Below are 23,357 nucleotides of genomic sequence, written 5' to 3'. Positions count from 1 at the left end.
AGAAGTTTTAGGACAAGTTTGGAGCCAAAGTGGACCGAAGGGCGAGTATACAGGAGACTCGACGTGTCCAAAAATTACAAAATCAAATCCGTCTGAGAGCAGCATCTCTCGACACGTCCAAAAATTACAGAATCGAATCCATTTGAGAGTAGTATCTCTCGACGCGTCGAGTATTTACATTACGCGTCCGTGAAATCAACGTCTCGGTTCGACACGTCGAGACGTCGAATCCTGTTGTGCAAATTTTAGGTCGGTTTTCGCAAAGAAAACTCCCTTTTTGCCCCTAGCTTGGTTCCCCTATAAAAGCCCGCCTTTCTCAATCCTAGAAGATCCTATGCTATGTTTAGGAGATAGGAAGAAAACGAATCAAGAGCTACAAGTTGTCTTTGGAAGCAAGAAGAAAAGCTAGGGAGATTTGGGAGAATCACTTGGTTTATTCCTCTACTTACTTTGATTATTAGTAAACTCTTTATATTAATTGCTATGTATAATTTAGCCATGCTTGGCTAAATTCCCTTAGAGATTCTTGGGTAAAAAGTGGATATGAACCTATGTGCATGTTTCTCAGATTCTTAATATATTATTATTTGGGTTTTATACTTCTGTTGCAACTATGATTATATTGTTTTTGCTAGTAGTTCAGGGCTCGAATTACTTGTTTCATAGCTATCCTTATGTCATAACGGGAGTTAGGCATAATTGAGAGTACCCACAATTGCACTTAATTGTTGCATCTTGAGAGAGGGCATATATGTTAGGGAATTTAATTATTGATTATTGCGCATCAGGAGATGGTAGTAGTTAAGAGTTTATTGTGAATGCTTGTTCTTACATTGTTGTGTGTTTATATCGCGGGAGCAAATATTCACTTAGGTTAGAGATTACGGGAGTAACTCTTTCCCCTATATGCATTCTCACATTTGTTTAATCCAGATTTAATATTGTTCTTAAGGTTGGCACTAGGTGATTAAATACTTGAATCCCAAGAATCTCATTCTCTCTATTGTTTTCACAAACCTGCTTCTTTGTTTTCTTTTAATTATTTTAATCAACCATCCATGATAATCATTAGGATTAGCTTCACAAGAATAGATTAGTAGCTAGTATTTGATACGCCTCACTTCCCTGTGGATGGATAACTCGTTACTCTGAGTAATTATTTATTTGAGAATTATACTGCAATCAATGTAAAAATAGTATCACCAAAACCCTTCTCAATTACCAAGTAATAATTCCCATTCCCATGTTCCAACCAAACACACCCTAACAATTTTGATTAACCAAACTTTTGAATAAAACTAATAGATAATCGGTATTATTAATTTAATAATCTCAATGCAAATCAATCAGAGCAATTAACTGAATTTCTTCGGGATGAACATGGTCGTTGGGTGAAGGGTTTCTCAACGAAAGTTGGAGCTACTGATAGTTTCTTAGCGGAGCTGTGGGGGTCTAAGGGAGGGTCTACAGTTCTGTTTGAGTGAAGGGGTTGAAAAGATTTGGGTGGAAATGGACAAGCCGACAGTTGTTGCAATCATGAATAATGGGACCTGCAAGGGAGAGAATGACGAAATAGTTACATGTAGTTGGGAGTGAAAAAGAGACGAGCAGAGATAAGCTATGAGTGGAAAAGGTAAAGTATATTGATTCAGCAGAGGAAAGAGCCTTTATACGTACAAGAGGAAAGGATGGCAGTTATAACTGCTAAGAAGATAGAAAAGACTTAACTACCCCTTTAATATATTTCTATCCTCTTTTACATTTGTGCAGACGCTATCATTTGTGTAGACGCTTATTTGTGTAGACGCTATGTGTAGACGCTAACATTTGTGTAGACGCTATCATCCAATAGAGGAAGTCGTTACTTTAATTAAAGATTGTTTCGACCTCATCAACAAGTTTAATACGGTCAGAATCTCTCATATTATGAGAGAGGGGAACCAATGTGCAGATTGACTTGCAAATTTTGGACAAAATATAGATTGGGAAACTCGTGTTCGGAACTCATCCCCCTCGGATCTCAACGCTCTTATGGACGTCAACGCTGGCAGCAGGCCGGTGCCAAGGATCAGATAACGCCTTCAGCTAAGGGCGACAAACGCACCAAAAAAAAAATCAAAGCAATTAACTGAATTTCTTCGATCAGTTCAATTGATTAACCTAATCTTCACCCCGCCAGTTTGCAGATCTGATCTAGGCACAAACCTAGAATGGGCAAAAAGAGCTAGAAATTTCGTGAACAGAGATCACGAGTGAAGGGAAAGTGAAGATGGTTTCATTTGTTTATTCATCTGAGATGGAAAGTGAAAAGTGACGTTACATGGCAAAGGAAAGGAAGACTGCCACTTATACAAAAGAGACTTATGGCAGTTGTAACAACCAAAAGAGAAAATTACATCCACACCCTTTCTATATTTTTAATCTTCCTCTAATACCCCCCCCCCGCCCCCCCCCCCCCCCCCCCCGCGCGTAAGCTGGCGTGTGTAAATTTTGAACACCCAGCTTAGATACAAAGAATTGGAACTAAGAAAAAGGTAGAGGCTTGGTGAAGCCATCTGCAACTTGGTTACCAGTGGGAACAGAGAGCAGTTTAACTAGGCCTTGAACAATCCTTTCCCGTACAACGTGATAGTCGATCTCGATGTGTTTAGTTCTTTCGTGGAAAACATCATTCTCGGAGATTGCAATAGCAGACTTATTATCGCAAAAACAATAGCAGGAGCACTTACAGTAACGTGCAAATCATGAAGTAGGGAGGTGATCCATTGTAGCTCACAAACAGTGGTTGCAAAAGCCCGGTACTCTGCTTCTGTGGAAGATTTTGATACTGTTGCCTGTTTCTTTGACTTCTATGAGATGAGAGAAGGACCAAGGAATATATAATAGCCTGTTACAGATTTGCGAGTGTCAGCACAAGAAGCCCAATCTGAATCGGAAAAGGCCTTGAGTTGAAGAGTGGTTGTTGTGGGATAAAATATTCCTTGACCGAGAGAGCCTTTGATGTAACGGAGTATTCGATGAGCAGCAGCCATGTGCTTTTCAGTTGGAGAGCTAACAAACTGACTCAATTTATGAACATCATATGTAATGTTTGGCCTCGTGGCCGTGAGATACAACAGTTTACCAATCAAATGCCGATAGCTTCCTGGATCACTCAAAATTGTGCCATCTTCTTGCAGTAGGTGAGTTCCTGGAACCATGGGCGTGTTTACTGGTTTACAATTAATGAATCCAACATCACTTAAAATGTCACAAGCATACTTCCTTTGGCATAAGCTTAAACCGGCAGTTGAAAGTTTGGCTTCGATACCCAAAAAAAATAGCACAAAACACCCAAGTCTTTGATTCTAAAAGCCTTGTCCAGTAGGTGTTTGAGTTGTTGGATGAGAAGCAAATCACTGCTTGCTACAAGAATATCGTCAACGTATACCAAGATAGCAATGTAGTTACTGCCTGTTCCTTTAGAGAATAAAGATGGATCAACAGAGGATTGTTTGAAACCGTCATTCAAGAGAGCTGCTGTGAGTTTGGCATTCCACTGCCGACTTGCCTGCTTTAGGCCGTACAACGATCTCAACAATTTACAGACTTGGTTTGGCTTTTCTACTTGAAAGCCCGGGGGGAGAACCATATACACTTCTTCGTCTAAATCCCCATGAAGAAAAGCGTTGTTGATGTCTAATTGGTGAACATGCCATGCTTTAGATGTAGCCACTGCTAGGAAAGCCCGAATGGTGGTTATCCTAGCTATCGGGGAAAAAGTTTCGATGTAGTCCACTCCTAATTGTTGTGTATAGCCCTTCGCTACCAACCTAGCCTTGTAGCGTTCAACGGTGCCATCCGCCTTGAGTTTGAACTTGTAAACCCATTTGCAACCTATAGGTATCTTTCCAATGGGCAAGTCTGTTAATTGCCAGGTATTATTATTTTGCAGGGCAATAATTTCTGTCTACATTGCATTCCTCCAACACTCTTCTTTGATGGCCCGATTATAAGTGCGAGGCTCCGTAATAGATGTTACTGACAATGTGAAAGCCTTGTGTGATGCTGTGAGATGATCACATGACATAAATTTGGAGAAACTGTGGGGTGAAGAACCTTGCATTTGAACCATATCACAGTAGTATTCTTGTAGTTTATTTGGCATACGCCTTTCTCTGTTCGACCTTTTCAGGGGAGGATTAACAATGGCTTCCTGCTCATGATTGGTTATGTCTTGAGTATCATTGGTTGTAGTTTCAAGGGATGCTTGACCATCAGAAGAACCTTGGGATGTATCATGGGTGAGCTCACATGATAAGTGATCACTGGCAGGAAAGTTCACTGGGGATTGTCTCCAATCAACAGGCTGCTCATAATTCATCAGAGTGGTTGTAGGGATATTCGGCAATGAATGATTAAATAATTGAGGTGGTGTGCTTGGCTGCTCAGAAAAGGGAACTCCTGCTCATAAAAAACCACATCTCGCGAGACAAAGATGGAATTATCAAGCAAGTCATACAACATATACCCTTTTATGTTAGCCGGTATTCCAACAAAAATACATTTTCTTCCTCTTGGTTCTATTTTATTCCTTGAGTGAGGCAGAGTGGAAGCAAAACATAAACAGCCAAAAACTTTGAGTGTATCAAGAGGAGGATCTTTACCATATATCTTGTAGTAGGGACTCACTCCTTCAATCACCGGAGATAGGATGTGGTTGATAATGTACACGGCATGCATAACACATTGTCCCCAAAACTCTAGAGGAAGCCGAGCTTGGAAACGCGAAGTCCTAGCAACATTAAGGATACGTTGATGCTTCCTTTCCACCACAGCGTTTTGCTGTGGAGTGTTGACACATGAGGTTTGATGGATTATCCCCTTTTCACCATAGAAATCTGCCAAGGCAAACTCAGGCCCATTGTCACTTCTAATCGTCTTGATCAAGAGCCCAAACTGAGTATATACCAGGTTATGGAACTGTTTTAGCAAGCTTTTAACCTCTGACTTTGCCTTCATCAACCGTAACCATGTAAAACGAGAATGATCGTCCACCAAAGTAAGAAAATAACGTTTCCCTTTCATTGTGCACACCGGGAAAGGCCCCCAAATATCTGCATGAATTAGCTCAAAGCATGTATTTGAAGATGAAATACTCGTAGGAAAAGGGGACGTTTGTGTTTTGCTAGGTGACACACATCACAAGCTTTATTAACCATAGGCAAATTCTGTATTTCTTTAAACAAGTGCATCTTATTTATGGGAAAATGTCCCAAGCGTCTATGCCAAATTTCAGCTCTATTACATTGCATAACTAGACTTTTGTAATTCGCAGATTCCAATGGTGGCTTCATTAGATAGAGCCCTTTCTCTTGTTCAGCTAAACCAACCGTCATCCCATCCGGTTTTTCTAAATTATGCACTGCCCAGAAGAGAAGATTAAACTGTGAGGGGTGTCTTGGAGCAATTTGCTTACTGACACAATATTAAATTGAAAGGATGGGATGTGCATGACATATCTTAAGAGCAGATTGTGTCCAAGTTTAACAGTCCCTCTATTTCTAACTGCAATTCGATTTCCATTTGGTAGGCTAACTTCATCTCCTTCAACATTATAATATTCATCAAAGAATTCAATAGAGCAAGTTATGTGGTCCGTAGCACTAGAATCTAAGATCCAAGTGGATGCACAAATTGAAAGCGAATTAACATGAGAGATAGGATACCTGCCTTCTTTAGCCTCCTCAGTAAATTTTGGGATTAAAGATACTGCTGCTGTAGCACTGGAACCAGCAGGCTGCCCCAACTGATTTTGCAAAGCCAACATTAGCTTCTGAAACTGATCATTGGAGATCCCCAAATCAGCAGTGTTACTCATCACAGGTGCGGCACTCTGCTGTTTCATCTTGGACTTATAACCTGGGACCCAACCGGGGGGATAACCGTGCTTTTTGTAGCATTTATCAATCGTATGCCCCGTCATTCCACAATAAACACACTTAGGTTTACTGCTTCCATTGTTTCCATACCTCTTGACATTGTACGTCTTCATAGCAGCAACCATATCATCTGCACTCTGAACCGCGTTGGCCTGGCTGAACTCCATACTTTTTACATTCAAACTTGATGTACCAATCTGCCTTTCTACTTTTTCTGTCATCACAAACACTTTATACACTTCTGGCAACGGATCAAGCACAAGGATATTAGATTTCAAGCCATTATACTCATCATTTAGTCCCTGAAGAAAACGTATGACCTGATCGACTTCCCGTTCCTTTCTAATCACATCAATAAGATCACAGGCACATTTCGGATCACACTTGCATATAGGAATAGGCCTTAATGCATTCATTTGTTCCCACATAATTCTACATTTTGTATAGTAATCACTAATAGAGAGATTACATTGCTTTAAGTCATAGATCTCGTTTTGTAATACGGAGATTTTCTGCGCATCATACTGTGCAAACCGCTTTCTCAAATCCTCCCACACGTCTGCTGCTTTGTCCAGATGCATGATAGATTGAGCGATCGATGAGTCCACCGACCTGAAGATCCACGAACAAACCATCAAACTATATCGCTTCCAAGCTGCGTAGCGATTGTGGTCTCTGCTCGGTGCCGGAAGACTCCCGTCAACGAGACACCACTTATTTTTGACTTCCAAAGCAATTCTCATTGAGATGCACCAGGAAGCGTAGTTAGAACTCCCTGTTAATGGAGGACTAACTAGGATCGTGGACGGATTCTCACTTGCACTGAGGAAGTACGGATTTTCCATATCTTCCACTGCATGGCTCCTCTGTGGATGAGAACTCCTCTGTGGAGTTGTTGCTGAGGTCGTGCGTATCGGCGATCCAACTATTGGTGTCGTCGTCGCATGTCCTCCTTGGCTAGCCACGCCGGTGACGATGGCGAGATACGAGCGTGGCTCTGATACCATTTCGAGAACAGAGATCACAGGTGAAGGGAAAGTGAAGATGGTTTCATTTGTTTATTCATCTGAGATGGAAAGTGGAAAGTGACGTTACATGGCAAAGGAAAGGAAGACGGCCACTTATACAAAAGAGACTTATGGCAGTTGTAACAACCAAAAGAGAAAATTACATCCATACCCTTTCTATATTTTTAATCTTCCTCTAATAAGAAAGAAGATTATTCAAAGTAAATTAAACAACCCCAGATTTGAGTAGCAAATTAAATTAGTTTTGTTAAGCATGCAGGAACAAAGCAAAGTAAAAGCAAGCAATTCGATCAAGTCTGATCTTTTATTATTATATATATTATTGCTTAAAAGAGATTATTGAAACATGCATAATAATTCAAATACAAGCTAGCTAGCAAACCTTGCACACATACATGCATTGGACTAGACAGCTAGCCACAAGCGGCTAGTTGCCTCAGCTCCAATTTTATTCAAAACACACTCAATAATTATAGAAAGGTCTTCATGAAGCTATAGAAGACTTAGCTTTATTCAAACACACATGCATGCATATTGCATGCACCAAACTGTTTCTGTTTAAAATGTCTTGTCCACTTCATGATCGTCAAGGATATAATTTCCATCGTCCTGCTGAACCATTCCTTTATCCTTTATGTTAAACCATCCTATTGGTATAGGATACTCGGCTTTCAAATAATCCCCATACTTATTAACTTTAGCAAGATCAAAGTCTTCCTGACGCTCAAATCCTCCCTGAGACCCCTGGTATCCATCAATTGCATGCATATAAAGCATCAAGTCGTGAGTTGACAGGTTTGGAAAGTCAGGCTTCAAATAGTGGGATTTCTTAGAATCAATCACCAAACCCACCCCCACATCTCCGTAAAGTATTGCTGTATTGTCACCCTCTTTCCATCCAAACGGCGGAACCGCTGTAACAATATCATTCACGTCGGAGATTCGCAAGGCTCGAAGGTTTTGTTGATTAGAAATGACATTTTTAAAATTCTCATCCCCTACTTTGGGGCTTGCATACAAGAAAGCAGTGACAAGAATATTTTTATTATTGTTGATTGGATTGGCAGCTAGGTCTACTGCGTTTAGTGTTGCCATGGATGAACCCAAGCTATGTCCTGTCACGGTTATGCTAATGTCCTCGTCCTTGTATAACTCAACAAGTCTTGCAACTTCTTCACGAATCTATATATATATAACAAAGGCAAGTGAAGTCAAATTCTACAATGCCTAAAAGACATTGAAATAAAAATAAAAATACAAAATGTGTTGAGAAGAGGCTGGTAAAGGCAAGTCTAGCACCCAGTGTGACCGAGGGATTTGTTTATATGATCTTAGCTATATCTTTTGGCATAAGTCGCCTAGTAAACACTCGATCTAACAAAATGAGGAGTGTAATCTATATATAACACATATATACCTGATCTCTGGCACTCTTTTCATTCAATTGGGAATCTTGATTGATGGTGGTATACATATCGTACCAGCCCTTGTGGACCAGAGGATCAGAGTTTTGGCCAAAGAATAATGGCGCTTTGACGAACCAAAATGTGAGATTCTCATTCCACTCCGACTTTCGAATCGTTCCCCTCCAAACAATCAGAATGTCTCTTCGTCCCAAAGCAACTTTTCCTTCATCCGTGGCCACGGCAACATATCCATTCCAGTTTGATTCCTTTAGCACTGCATCCGCTCGGGTTGCCCTCACATTATACCCTTCATCTGGGAGTGGGATTGTTGATGGTGCATAGAAGTATTTGGTCACTTCATATCTTAAACAATTAACAAAAAAAAAAAAAAAAAAACATATAAATTAAACTAGCTTGTGGGTGAATGAGATCAGAACAGAAACTGAGAGAGAGAGAGAGAGAGAGAGAGAAGCTTTAATTTATTATATAATATATACTTGAAAGGGTTTCCCTTCACTAGTCCACAGTTAGCAAGGAGGTTTCTCCTGGCATATCGCGGTAATCCCACATTTTTGGAAGCTGGTTCGTTGATGAAAGAATCGGTTGCGGGTGAAACCATGGTTCCGTAGTGAATGAGGTAGCGGCGGAGATCCGAATCCAAAGGGTCCAGTAGCCCTTCCCAGTTATCACTCCCACTTAGAACCTTCCATCTTTTAGCAATGCCACTCATCTTCAATTCTCTCTCTCTCTCTCTCTTCTTTTAATTTCTATGGATTTCTGTTGGTATGAAGTTGTAAGTGGTGCTGAAACTCCACACATACTCCCCCTTTTTATACAAATCTATCGCCCATTCCGCTCGCGCTCGCGCTCCTCGTGGGCGCCGAATTTTAGTGTTCATTACACGAAGGCAAATTATTATGTGAACTAGTACTGTGTTGACCATAAAAAAAATATTTTTTTAATATATTAAAAGTACATTATTTACGTACGAAATATGCATTATACAAAATAATGTACTCAAATAATGTACTTTTTGTTTATATAAGGTACATTTTCGTTTATAATGTATCTTTAGGTGTTGTATCGCGTCACCATCAGAATCAAAATTAATAAAAGAATAATTTCACTTATGCGATGTAGGCACATTGACGAACCACGTAAGTCTTATCTTCTTTACTTTCTTCCATTATTATTATTGCTTCTTGTTGTTAATCCCAATAAAAATCTAACTGGAAGATTCTTTGAACTGTTTTGAGAGCTTTTGATCAGCTATTATATTCATGAATGTTTTATCGTAATTCTCTATTATTATTTTCAACTTTCTTCAAAGCTTCAGGAGTGACTCTATTCATGTTCTTCCACTTGCAAAACTAGTGACCCTCTATATTATTAATAAGAGCAGTGCTAGATGCCCTTACATTACACTCACAAATTTGTCAATTCCTGATCTCGCAAGTTTTAATAAGGATATTTAAAATAAAAAAGGAAAAAGTGAAAAAAAACGCCTATTAAAACTTGACAAATCAAGAAGTGACAAGTTTATCAGTGGTATTTGTAGGGGGTATTTGTAGGGGTATATAGCACACATTTTTCTATTAATAATTAATTAATAATTTATATATAATAACTACATGTGAAGGTATAGTTATATTCTACTTTGTTGTCCTTTAATTTGCAGTTTCCCTTCTAGGAAAAGTAACGAAATAGAGAGCATACTTATTTGGAAAGTAGTTGAGCCTAGGCTTGTGCAATTAATGAACTACGGCTTAAAAAGACTATCAAATACACTTCCAATTCCTTCAATATCTTTTCCATTTATGTGCATGCCATTAATGGACCGGAAAACCATGTGTGGAGCATGTTCTTATAGCATCTATATTCTCATTTGTTTCTTCCTCCCATTGATGGTCCCAAGTGAATACATGCTTGCAATGGAAAAGTCTAGAGGGGTAAAATAATATCGTTTACTAACTGAAATTTTTTTTCAGTTTTCGAAAAAATTGAAGAATTGGGAAATAGAAAACATAAAACATATTTACTAACACGGGTTTTCATTTTGAAAACTGAAAACATTTTTAGGAACTTTTGAAAAACTCTTTCCAAATGTAAAAAAATAGAATCATGTATTATCTATTTGACTATATATCACTATAACCAAATTCTTACTATTACTACTTACATATTGATTCTTTATTATGATTACCTTCATTATCATATTCTTTTCCTTATGACCATATTCAATCTTTTCTACACCCTACCCATTTATTTATATAAATATAACTTATTTGGTTACGCTTATAGTTAGAAATTATTCACATTATCAAAATTAAAACTTGAAATCCACACCAAGTTTTAGATTTTGATTGAACTCAATAGATTATTGGTTCAGATATTTTTAGTTATGTTATGTCGTAATACATGTTTGGTCCGGATATTGGATATTGAAATTTCACACATTTAAGACATCAAAGTAAAAATTATATGTATACAAGTCATTAAAATGGATATATCCAAAAATATTTTAAATATTAGCTCAAAAATTTTAACTATTATCTAAACTAAATTTTAAGTGAACTTAATAGGTTAATGGTACAGATCAGATATGTTTTTAGTTATGTTAATTATATACGGATATGAATTTGGTTCAGATATCAAATGTAAAAATCTTACGTATATTAGATTTAAAAGTAAAAATTATATTTAATTATTCAATTTAAACCAAACATATTCAAATATATTTTAAATAGATTTTTAAATCACTTGAAATTAAACTTGTGTTAATTTTATAACGTCAGCCTTAAAAAACATTAAAAAAAGAGTGCTAGTAAACTAGGTTTCTAAAGAGAAAATAGATAATAGAAAACAGAGAATGAAAACTAAAAAAAAAAAATTAAAAAATAGAAAACAGAGAACAATTTTCTGAAGTAAACGGGTCCACTTTTAAAAAATTTTAATGTACTTTTTAATCTTAAAATTTAGAAGAATTTAGGGAAATTTAAATTTTCTTACACTTCATTCCTCATATGTTGAACACTTAACTATATAGCCTAAATATATGTTTGTTGAAACTTAAACTGATGAAAGATTTTGATGTAGTGATTTCTATTCAATCACACGTAAAAGAATAAAACAACCGATTAATGACCGATTTATGGTTGATTTGTACAAATCTTTACTTTCAGTCATTAATGTGAATAATGTATAACTTTAAGTGTAAACGAATAAGTTATATTTATATAAGTAAATGCGTGTAGAAAAGATAAAATATAGTGATAAGGAAAAAATATGATAATGAAGGTAATTATAGCTAGTAATGAATAAATATGTAAGTAGTAACGGTGAGAATTTGGTTATTATAGTGATATATATATAGTCAAATAGATGATAAAATGATTTTGTTTTCCATTTAAAAAATAATTTTTAAAAATTTCTAAAAAATGTTTTCAGTTTTCAAAATGAAAAACCGTGCCGTAAACATGTTTTCTGTTTTCTATTCTCTAATTTCCCAATTTTCTAGAAATTTAGAGAATTTTCAATTAGTAAACCATACTAATTTGCCGTAAACATGTTTTCTGTTTTCTATTCTCTAATTTCCCAATTTTCTAGAAATTTAGAGAATTTTCAATTAGTAAACCATACTAATTTACCCATCTAGACTTTTCCATTGCATGCATGTATTCACTCGGGACCATCAATAGTAATACTAGTTAAACAAATGAGAATATAGATGCTATAAGAACATGCTCCGCACATGGTTTTCCGGTCCATTAATGGCATGCACAAGCCTAGGCTCAACAACTACCTAAATTAGTATGCTCTCTATTAGAAACATTCCCTCCAATGTCATACGTGAGGAGTGCCCGGAAAAAGCGGTCCTCTCTCTGAGTGCGCTTGGAGAGGTTTCTCCCTAGATTTCTAGGGTTCTTCGTGTTTCTGTTTCGATTGTGTTTTTGTTTCTTCGTGTTTCTTGATCGATTGTTTCTGTTTCGATCGTGTTATTCTCGCTAGCTGTGTCTCTTGTGAATCATGGATGTCAGCAATTTGACAGAGGGTTGTGCTGATGAGTTAACCCTAGCCGAGGAGGACGCGGGGGGTTTGGAGGAGCCAGTGGATGCTATCGCCGAGGGTAATATCGCGCTTTATGCGTTGGTAGGCCGTTTCCTGACTGACCGCCATATTAAATTGTTAGACTAAAATATCACATGCATCATTATAATATGTGATAATAGGATCGACTAACCTCCACCCATAGTTCTTAACACGGTTGAACGATCCGGACTGCTGCAGAGATAACGAGTATTTTGTCTCTCACTTTACTCAGCTCTCTCTAGATGGTGTATGAGGTATGTAATGTGAGCAGTGAGAGGACTAGTGACCTTATATAACCACTGGCCATCATTGTGGTTGATTGTCTTTAGGTCTCCTAAACCCTAACTAGATTCCTAATCATAATGGTAGTCTAGCTATTAGGTTATTAGTGTTGCACCACATATCAAATACTGAATATTATCATAACTTATCCTAATGTTATAATAATAGTAACGGATAAACGTTACATTCTCCCACTTGGTGCAAGCACTACCACTCAATAACAGAAAAACACCAACCATAATGATATGTTCTCATTAGCACGAGTAGTATCCATTATGATCAAATGCAAACTGCCATTGGGCACTTAATTAGGAAACAAAACCCAACGAAATAAACTCTATGTTTATTCCAAATCCCTGAAGTACATTTTCTCATCAATATGAAGCAAATGAAGGTGTACACACTTAATTGAGGAAATGTCTGAATGTCAAAAAATTTTATTGAAACTGAATGTATATACAAATCACAAAGTGGATGAAAGTCTCATTTTCTGAACCAAATCCTTGAATTTAACTGAAGGCATGCATTTAGTCAAGGAATCTGCTAACATTAACTCAGTATGAATGTGTTCAATAAATATAACTTTATTTTCGACACGATTCCTAATTGCTAAGAACTTGATATCGATGTGCTTAATTCGACTCCCACTTTTGTGGTCTTAGCTAGGAAGACTGCAGCTGGTTGTCACAGTAGACTTTCAATGGCTTAGATATAAAATCCATAGTTCTAAGTCCAGTGATAAAATTCTTTAGCCAAACACCTTTTGAAGTTGCCTCGAAACTGGAAACGAACTCGGCTTCCATAGTAGAAGTAGCTATTAAGAACTGTTTAACACTTCTCCATGAGATAGCCCCACTGGCCATAATAAAGACGCACCCTGAAGTTGATTTCGAGAATCAACACAGCCAGCAAAGTCCGCGTCTGAATAACCAACAATATCTAAATTGTCTGTCTGCCTAAACCCAAGCTTGTAACCTTTCATCTTAGATACCTTAGAACCCTCTTTACAGCTCTCCAATAGTCTAACCCCAAATTGTGTTGGTAACGCCCAAGCATTCCAACCGCAAAAGCAATGTTCGGTCTTGTACAGACTTGAATATATCCAAGACATCCAACAAGGGATGTTCTCCATGGATTCTTTCTCCAAGTCATTTTTCAGACATTGGTCCAAACTGAACTTATCCCCCTTAGCAATGGGAGCAACGTTTGGTGAACAATTTTGCATATGAAATCTCTCTAAAACTTTGTTTATATAGGTTTCTTGAGATAAACCCAGTATACCCCGTGACCTATCTCTACGAATTTTAATGCCAATAACATAAGAGGCATCACCCATATCCTTCATATCAAAGTTCTTAGAAAGAAATTGTTTCACATTACGAAGCATCCCCGTATCATTGATGGCAAGTAAGATGTCATCCACATATAAAACAAGGAAACAAATTTTACTCCCACTCACCTTCTAGTATATACAGTTATCTGAGGGATTTTTCAACAAAACCAAATGAAGAAATTACCCCATCGAATTTGATATACCATTGACGGGAGGCTTGTTTTAAACCGTATATGAATTTCTTAAGCTTACATACTAAATGCTCACCACCCCTAGAAGAGAAACCTTCAGGTTGTTTCATATAAACCTCCTCTTCTAGATCACCATTTAGGAAAGCGGTTTTCACATCCATTTGTTGCAACTCAAGATTGAAATGTGCAACTAATGCCAGAATGACCCGAAGTGAATCTTTCTTTGATACAGGAGAAAAAGTCTCCTTGTAATCGATTCCATCTTTTTGAGTAAATTCCTTGGAAACAAGCCGGGCCTTGTATCTCTCAATGTTGCCTAATGAGTTTCTTTTAGTCTTAAAAACCCATTTATAGCCAATGGCCTTGGCCCCATTAGGCAACTCAACAAGATCCCAAACTCCATTGTCCTTCATGGAATTCATTTCATCTTTCATGGCTTCTAACCATAAGTCAGACTGTGCACAATTTGTGGCTTGAGAGAATGTTTCAGGATCATTTTCGGCCCCTATGTCAGATTCTTGTAGATACGAAACATAATAACTAGGAACTGCTGATCGCCTTATTCGAGTAGACCGTCTTAAGGTTGGACCCTCATCACCTTGTACAGGCTGCGGGGCAACTACCTCTTCAGGAACTGGTGGCAGTTCTTGAATTGGTTCAGTCTGCATCGGCTCAGAATCTTGCTGTATATCCTGAGTTGGTTCAACCATTGGTTCGAAATCTAGTTCAGGCGGTTGCTGTAAGTCCTGAACTAGTTCTTCCAAAGGCTGATCCTCAACAGTTTGTGGAACCTCAACGGTAGGTGGTATATCTGCAGGCAGAACTAAAGGAGCACTGCGGATAAGTACAACCCCACCAGATGACGTAGAAGGTTGAGAGTCAATATGATCGAAGGAAGGAACTAAGTCCTTAAACCGATCACTCCCACTAATTAAATCATCCTCAAGAAATTTAGCATTCCTTGATTCCACTATCCTAATAGTATGAGATGGACAATAGAATCTATAACCCTTAGAAGATTGTGCATATCCAATAAATAAAGCACTAATCGTCCTTGGGTCAAGTTTCTTCTCGTGTGGGTTATATATCCTCACCTCATACGGACATCCCCAAACACGCATATGTTGCAAACTCGGTTTCCAACCTTTGAATAACTCAAACGTTGTCTTTGGGACAGCCTTGGTTGGAACAGGGTTTAATATATACGTTGCCGTCTTAAGCTTCATCCCACAACGACTTAGGAAGCTTAGAGTTGCTAAGCATACTCCGCACCATATCCAAATGGGTCCGGTTTCTTCTTTCAGCTACACCATTTTGGTCCGGAGAACCAGGCATAGTGTATTGAACAACATCCCATGCTCTTGAAGAAACTTAGCAAAGGGACCAGGTGCTTGTCCATTCTCAGTGTATCTACCATAGTATTCACCACCCCTATCAGACCTAACTATGTGTATTTTCCTGTTACATTGGTTTTCAACTTCAGCTTTAAATGACTTAAAGGCATCCAATGCTTCATGTTTATGACGAAGTAAATACACATAGGAAAATCTGGAAAAGTCATTAATAAAGGTGATGAAATATTTCTGACCAGGTATTGTCATGTCAGGACAACATTTGTCAGTATGAATAATTTCCAACAACGTTGTACTTCTATTGGCCCCTTTCTTTGACTTGTTTGTCTGCTTACCCTTAATGCAGTCAACGCAAGTCTCAAAGTCAGTATAGTCTAGAGTAGAAAGTACTCCATCTTTTACTAACCTTTTAATACGCTCAAGGGAGATATGACCTAATCTCCGATGCCACAACATTGAGGAATTATCGTTAATACTGCACCGTTTGGTGTCGTTTTGAACATGTAAAGAATTGTAAACTGAATCATTCTTTAATTTAAGACGGAAAAGACCATTAGACAATGTACCAGTACCAACACAAGTAGAATAACGAAATAACTTGATATTATTGGTATTAAATTCAAAAGAATATCCGAAGGGTACAAGTCTAGACACTGAAACTAAGTTCCTAGAAAAACTAGGAACATAAAATGTCTTTTCTAACGTCATTACAAAACCATTGTCCAAAACTAAATTGCAAACTCCGACAACTTCGACTGGTGATGCAATCTTGTTTCCAGAGAAAATGCTACACTCAGTTCCCGTCGGCTGTCTCAATTTTGTCAAATCCTGCAAAGAGTTTGCAATGTAGATTGTTGAACCAGAGTCAACCCACCATGAATTAGTATTAACTTCTGACATATTAGATTCGAAACAAACAAAAGAAGATGGAACATACCCAAGCTTAGCCACAAGCCTTCGTTCCTCCATTACACACTTGGTTATCAACTCATTGATAGACCAGTCCACTTTATGTGTGATGTAGGAAATCTTAAAAGGATTGTACTCCTGAGGGAGGGTATCAAGTGCAAAACGCACCAAATAATCATCTGGTACAATGATTTCCAACTTCTTTAATTGAGCCGCAATATCCCCGAGTTGCATAATGTGTTCACGCGTTCCCTCGACAGTGGAAAGATGCAAATTTCTAAACTTCATGATTAGAGTTATTGCCAAAACTTTCTTTGATTCAATGAAGTTATCATCGATAGCTTTGAGCAAGGGCTTAGCTTTCCTAATGTCCTCAAAGCAAAAACGAATTTTTCTGGAAATTCGTGACTTAATGAAGACCACACATAATCGATTGGATTTCTCCCATCGTGCGCGAAGTTGCTTGGCTTCGCCAGTGCTTTCTTCAGTAACCTCAGGGGGTTCCTCATTGAGAACAACGTAATCCAACTCTAATAATCTTAATTGCAGGAGAATTGCATCTTTCCACTCCTTGTGATTATCTTCATTAAGGATTGGAACATTAATAGTTCGTGTTTGAGAGACAGGATGAGTTGCTGTAAAGAATAATAATTAATGCTTGGTTAGAATATTTCCGAGGCACAAAAAATTAGAGAGAGATACTGAAGTACATAATATTACCAATGTAAAATTATGCGAAAAATAAATTCGGATGCCATAAAAATTGGCTGTGGGCTAAATTTTTACGCATAGTGAATTTACCAAAACCGAATGGTAGAAACGGAATGGGCGCGATTTGAGGTTTTTTTTCCACCCTTAATGACAAAACTACCAAAACTATATGCCGATACATAATCCCTGTGGGCAAATTATGTTCATAGTATGGTATTTCATCCTAATTAACCCTACAAATATAACAAAATTGTCTGTGGGCTAAATTTTGCCATAGCACACAGAGTGAATTACAATATTCTTGCATTAACTTTATGTGAATAAAACTTAATATGTAATTTTGGAAAATTAAAGATGTTGTGGCTACTCTTTAATTAACCAAAGAACATAATCACATTAGCAAGAAAGCCTAATAAACAAACAGATTAAACCAAAATATGATAGACAATCCATAGGTATACTCCCAGGAAAGTTGGTCGAGACGAAGCTCGGTTAAAAACCAACTCCTTAGACAGAGTAACGTCGCAAGGGGACTAGTAGCAACAAGGCTTTTAAGCCAGGGCCATAGAACTAGTATTCCTCCCCAAGAAACTTCCCTAATTCATGTGTTCTCATTTTTGAAGTAAAATTGTTTGAGAGATCTAAAGAGTTGTAGTTTCACCTATGGATAAGGCTTTGAATAGGGTAAACTACGAATTGTTTTATGTACTTTCTGTGCTTTTGGAACTTTATAAAACACGAGTGGAGTAATGACTGAAGATTGAGTGGAGTAATAACTGAAGATTGAGTAATAATATGCATAATCTAACCTGAAAGTCACTAATTCACCTAAAAGGCACTAAATCATGCATAGCATATAATTCAGACCTAAAAGGCTCTAAATTTTTCTTAATGAGCATGCTTTTCTACAGGCATAATTATAATTACAGTCAAATAATTATTGCAATAAAGAGATAAATAGCATGCTCAGATTATGCACATTACTCACAAATACTCCACAATTAAATTGTAACACTTAATACAATTTAAACTGAAAAACATTATTAAATTAAAATTCAACTGAAAAATTAAAAACTGAATAATTGTTCAAAGTTGAATAATAATTTAATAATAGACTTAATAAAAAAAATTTCAATTGGATAATTTAATTAGAAGAAGTCCAAATATGATGAAGATGTTAATCTGAATGAATTGATGTAGTCCAAATATCAATTCAGATTTGGCCCAAAACCATAACAGGCCCAGATTTAATAAAAAAAGATTTTTTTTTTATTATGATGAGCCCAAGTCTGGCTCAATTAGCTTAGACATTTTCATTCATCATCTTCTTCGTCACACAGCCAACAGCAGCGCAAAGGTCAAACAAAAATTTATTATCCAACTTTAACTTTTTTTTTTTTTTGGGTTTCTTAATGCGGAAAAAACTGAATTTCCAGCAGCCCAGACATACAATTGCATACTAAAAAAACATTCGCATGTGTAAACTCAATTATACAGCAAAGTATATAACATATGCAAATATTTAGCAATTAAAAAAAAACTAGGCAGAGTATTTATGGCGACTGATACCAACTGTTAGACTAAAATATCACATGCATCATTATAATATGTGATAATAGGATCGACTAACCTCCAGCCATAGTTCTTAACACGGTTGAACGATCCGGACTGCTGCAGAGATAACGAGTATTTTATCTCTCACTTTACTCAGCTCTCTCTAAATGGTGTATGAGGTATGTAATGTGAGCAGTGAGAGGACTAGTGACCTTATATAACCACTGGCCATCATTGTGGTTGATTGTCTTTAGGTCTCCTAAATCCTAACTAGACTCCTAATCATAATGGTAGTCTAGCTATTAGGTTATTAGTGTTGCACCACATATCAAATACTGAATATTATCATAACTTATCCTAATGTTATACTAATAGTAACGGATAAACGTTACATAAATTTGTTCACATGCAACATGTAATGGCCTCAGTGTGGAGGCCGGTGATGGGGATGCGAGTCATTCCGCTGGAGGACAATTTATTTGCCTTCCAATTCCCTCACTTGAAGGATTTGCAAAGAGTTTTGGATGAACGCCCGTGGTCATTCGAGAACCAAACTTTGGTGTGCAAGCAAGTCCCCGCTGGCGAGGCCGGAGGAGATAGTGCTAGATTCAGTGGCTTTTGGGTTCAAATCCACGAGTTGCCGACTGTGTATGCAACGTCAGAGTTCGTTGAGCAGGTGGGGAGATATGTGGGCACCTACCCAAACATTTTCGGGGGCGCATGGCGAAGCTATTTTAGAGTCAGGATTGCACTGAATATTGGAGAGCCGCTAAAGCGGAATATGAAGCTACAGCACCGCAATGGGACCTTTCAATGGATCACGTTCAAATACGAACGTCTGAACATCTTTTGTTTATGCTGTGGTTTGATTGGGCATTCGGAGAAATTCTGTCACAAGGTGTATGAGCAAGGACTGACGGCGAAGGACTTTCCTTATGGTGCTTGGTTGAGGGAGGGGGGGGGGGGGGGGGAGAAGAGAGCCGAAGCCGGTTGGTTCGAAATGGCTTTTGCCGGAACTACCTCTGATGGCGGCTTGCGTGCCTTCAATCCCAGCATTGCCCACTATTGATCCGGTTCTGGTTGAGGAATTGCAACAGGTGATTGGGGAGCATAAACGCCGATGAGAGGATGGGTCGGGACTGGGACAGTTAATTGTTGGTGACGTAAATATGGCTGATATCTCAAAAAACATGCTTACGGCGGGTCCGGGGAGCTTGGCCCGCCCATCATCATGAGTACACTGAGGTGGAACTGCCGTGGTTTGGGTAGCCCTCGGATGGTTCATGAACTGGTGGGCCTGGTGTCCAAAAAGTGACCTGACTTTGTATTTTTAATGGAGACCAAAGCTTACTCTGCATATTTGGAAACAGCAAGCATACGTTTGGGTTTTAAGGGGATGTTTTGTGTAGATAGACTAGGATTAGGAGGCGGTCTGGCGTTATTGTGGAGGGAGAAAGAGATGGCAACTCTACTTGGATTTTCTGGAAGTCATATTGATGTGGAGGTCAATTTTTCGGGTACGATTCCATGGCGGCTTTGTTGCTTCTATGGCTATCCTGAACGGTCTAGAAGGAGCCAGTCTTGGGATCTTTTGAGGGAGTTGAGTTCTCGATCCAATTTACCATGGGTTGTGATAGGAGACTTCAACGACCTTGCTTGTCACGAGGAGAAGGGGCCAATTCCCCATCCGGATGGATTAATCTGGGGTTTCAACGAGGCCTTGCAGGATTGTGACTTATCTGACCTTGGTATGTCCGGTTACAGCTTTACTTGGGAGAGAGGCAGAGGCACGACGCATTGGGTGGAGGAGCGGTTAGACCGGGCGGTGGCTTCTACAGCCTGGTGTGATTTGTATATAGGGGCAACGGTCCATAATCTTCTTACTTTGCATTCTTATCATAGCGCTATTTTGCTGGAACTGGAGGGGGGTCCGGACCGTCGAGTGGGTAGGTGATGTGAGCCTAATTGTGCAGATTTTTAATATTAATTTGATTATATTTATTAGGCTTGAGTTCATGATTGTGGTAATTTAATTGCAAAATCCTTTATTTTATTATTTAGTTATGGTTCACACTTATTTGGAATGTTTTACGGTGTTTGTTAGTGTTTTGGAACCATTGTAGGTCAATTCTATGAGCAAGGGAAGTTCTAGGGCGAGTTTGGAGCCAAAATGGACAAGTTGGAGCCCAGAAGACTCGACGCGTCGAAAATTTCCCGAAAGTAATTTGTGCGAGCACAACAGCGCTCGACGCGTCGAGAAAGACGTGGCATTGCGTTTGACGCTAATTTGCATCTGGGCGGCAAAACTTCTAAAAAAAAGGAAAGAGGCGGCATTAATCAACTTCAAATTGGCATGCATTAATCATCAATTTCGAAAATCTGCATGATGGGCGCTAAATTTCAAGGGTGGCAATTTCCAAAGGGTGTTGCTATTTGCACTACCCTTTGACCAAAAATGGTATAAAGTATCATTGGAAATGTAAAAATTTTATAATTTATAATAAATATATAGGTGGTGCAAATAGCCTAATGGATGGTCAAAATGCTATTTGCACCACCTTATTAAAATTGCATTTATTAGGTCAAAATTAATTCATAATTTAATTCATTAAAAAAAAAAAAAAAAAAACAACCATCGCCTTCTCTGGTGAGAAGGCCGGAGAAGGCAGGCCACTGTGCCTTCTCCGGCGAGAAGGCAGCCCACTGTGTGGGTTGCCTTCTCCGGTGAGAAGGCAGTCCGTCGCCCTTCTCACCGGAGAAGGTGACGGATCTTTTTATTTTATTTTATTTTATTTTATTTTATTTTTTTTAACAACCCACTGGGCTGCCTTCTCACCGGAGAAGGCAGCCCAGTTGCCTTTTTCGGTGAGAAGGCAGTCCCTGCCTTCTCACGGAGAAGGTGACGGGATGGAGTTTTTGTTTTGTTTTGTTTTGTTTTTTTTTTTTGTTTTTTTTTTTTTTTTTTGTAATTTAAAAAAAAATAAAAAACAAATAATAATCTTTGACCACATTTAATGCTGGCATTTACACCACCTATAAAGTTATTTGACCTACTAAATAGGTGGTGCAAATAGTAAAATAGGTGGTGTAAATAGAATTACCCTTTCCAAAGCTTTATTCTCCAAAATCAAAAGTTAGAAAATATTCTAAATTGAAGAATTCGTGAATTTTCTAAAATAAAATAAGAGAATTACGATTTCGTCCCGACTTGATTCTTGCTACAAAATCCCGCATTCCTCAACCCTAATATGAATCCAGAATTCGGAATACAGAGTTCTTTGGAGATAAGAAAGAGAGAAATCAAGAGCCACAAGTTGTCTTGGGAAGCAAGAAGAAGACTAGTAGGGAGATTTGAGAGAATCAACTGGTTAATTCTTGTACTCTTTTGATGATTTGTAATTCTTTATTTATATTTACTATGTATAATTTAGCCATGCTTGGCTAAGTTCTTTAGCGATTCTTGGGTAAAAGTGTTTATGAACCTATGTGCCTGAGCTCTCAGTTTCTTTAATATATTATTATTTGGGTTAACTTGTGTTGCAATTGTGTTATATATTCTTGTTGCTAGTAGTTTAGGGCCCGAATTACTTGCTTCGTAGCTTTGTTTGTGTCACAACGAGAGTTGGGCATAACTTAGGGCACACACAATTGCACCTAATTGTTGCACCTTGAGGAAGGGTAATTTATTAGGGGGATTTAATTCTTGATTATTGCGCATCAAGACATGGCAGTAGTTAGGAATTTATGATGCTTGATCTTGTTTTATTGGGTGTTTAAGCCACGAGAGTGGAAATTCACTAGTGTTAGTGACTACGAGAGTAGCTCTATACCACCTTGCATCCTCACACTTGTTAAACCCGGATTTTAATATTGTCCTTAAGATTTGGCACTAGGTGATTAAATACTTGAATCCCAGGAATCTCATCTTCTCTCTATTGTTTTCAAAATCTTGAATCTCTGCTTTATTTTATTTATTTTATGCAACCAATCATCCAATCAATTGTTAGGATTAGCTCTAATGAATAAATTAGTAACTAGTGCTTGATACAACCACTTTCCTGTGGATCGATAACTCGTACTCCAAGTATTACTTGTTTGCAAATATACTACGCATCAGTAGGCGTTTTAAGTTTGAGGCAGCATGGCTGCTTGACGACAACTGCAGAAGGATTATTGAATATTCTCGGGGCTCCAATCACGGCTTCGGCTTCCAACAAAATGTGACACAATGCGGTAAGGATTTGTGGCAATGAGGGGGAGGGGGGTGACTATTTCGAAGATTTGGCAGAAGGATTCAATATCTAAAAGACAAGCTGGAGAGGTTGAGGGGTAGTAGAGACAGTCACGGCGTGGATATCTTCTTGGCGACGAATTGAAGGAGGACTTGAACAGACTTCTTGCTCAGGAAGACGTCTATTGGCGGCAGCGCTCTAAACAGTTATGGCTCCAGGAAGGGGATCATAACATGAAGTTCTTTCATAAATTCGCCTCATGCCGACGGAAGAACAACAGGTTGGTACGCATACAAACTGCAGCTGGCTAGTGGGTTGAAGGTTCAGACATGCACTCGGAAATTATGAG

The 23,357-nt window shown here is 38.2% G+C and overlaps 4 protein-coding genes across 4 annotated transcripts; 1 reads left to right on the top strand and 3 right to left on the bottom strand.

Moving 5' to 3' along the window:
* Positions 1 to 5,553: 5,553 nt before the first annotated feature.
* On the bottom strand, positions 5,554 to 6,928 carry LOC109166759. The gene is made up of 2 exons (XM_019315651.1): positions 5,709 to 6,928; positions 5,554 to 5,586 (listed from the first exon to the last, which is right to left on the bottom strand). The coding sequence occupies exons 1-2, from the start codon at positions 6,926 to 6,928 to the stop codon at positions 5,580 to 5,582; spliced, it is 1,227 nt and encodes a 408-aa protein (XP_019171196.1). The 3' UTR covers positions 5,554 to 5,579.
* A 293-nt stretch (positions 6,929 to 7,221) lies between these two features.
* LOC109165146 (phospholipase A1-II 1-like) lies at positions 7,222 to 9,167 on the bottom strand. Its single transcript, XM_019313796.1, has 3 exons — positions 8,853 to 9,167; positions 8,367 to 8,718; positions 7,222 to 8,131 (listed from the first exon to the last, which is right to left on the bottom strand). The coding sequence occupies exons 1-3, from the start codon at positions 9,083 to 9,085 to the stop codon at positions 7,508 to 7,510; spliced, it is 1,209 nt and encodes a 402-aa protein (XP_019169341.1). The 5' UTR covers positions 9,086 to 9,167; the 3' UTR covers positions 7,222 to 7,507.
* Positions 9,168 to 16,423: 7,256 nt separating this feature from the next.
* On the bottom strand, positions 16,424 to 18,862 carry LOC109166750. Its single transcript, XM_019315643.1, has 3 exons — positions 18,853 to 18,862; positions 16,540 to 17,146; positions 16,424 to 16,430 (listed from the first exon to the last, which is right to left on the bottom strand). Exons 1-3 carry the CDS (start codon positions 18,860 to 18,862, stop codon positions 16,424 to 16,426), a joined length of 624 nt encoding a protein of 207 aa, XP_019171188.1.
* Positions 18,863 to 19,194: 332 nt separating this feature from the next.
* Positions 19,195 to 19,900, top strand: LOC109166739. Its single transcript, XM_019315637.1, has 2 exons — positions 19,195 to 19,714; positions 19,830 to 19,900. Exons 1-2 carry the CDS (start codon positions 19,195 to 19,197, stop codon positions 19,898 to 19,900), a joined length of 591 nt encoding a protein of 196 aa, XP_019171182.1.
* Positions 19,901 to 23,357: the final 3,457 nt, after the last annotated feature.

The sequence above is a fragment of the Ipomoea nil genome, unplaced genomic scaffold, assembly GCF_001879475.1.
Source record: "Ipomoea nil cultivar Tokyo-kokei standard unplaced genomic scaffold, Asagao_1.1 scaffold0317, whole genome shotgun sequence".
Classification (NCBI taxonomy): Eukaryota; Viridiplantae; Streptophyta; class Magnoliopsida; order Solanales; family Convolvulaceae; genus Ipomoea; species Ipomoea nil.
The sequence above is the reverse complement of the archived record's forward strand: the minus strand, read 5'-3'. Positions and strand labels throughout refer to the sequence as shown.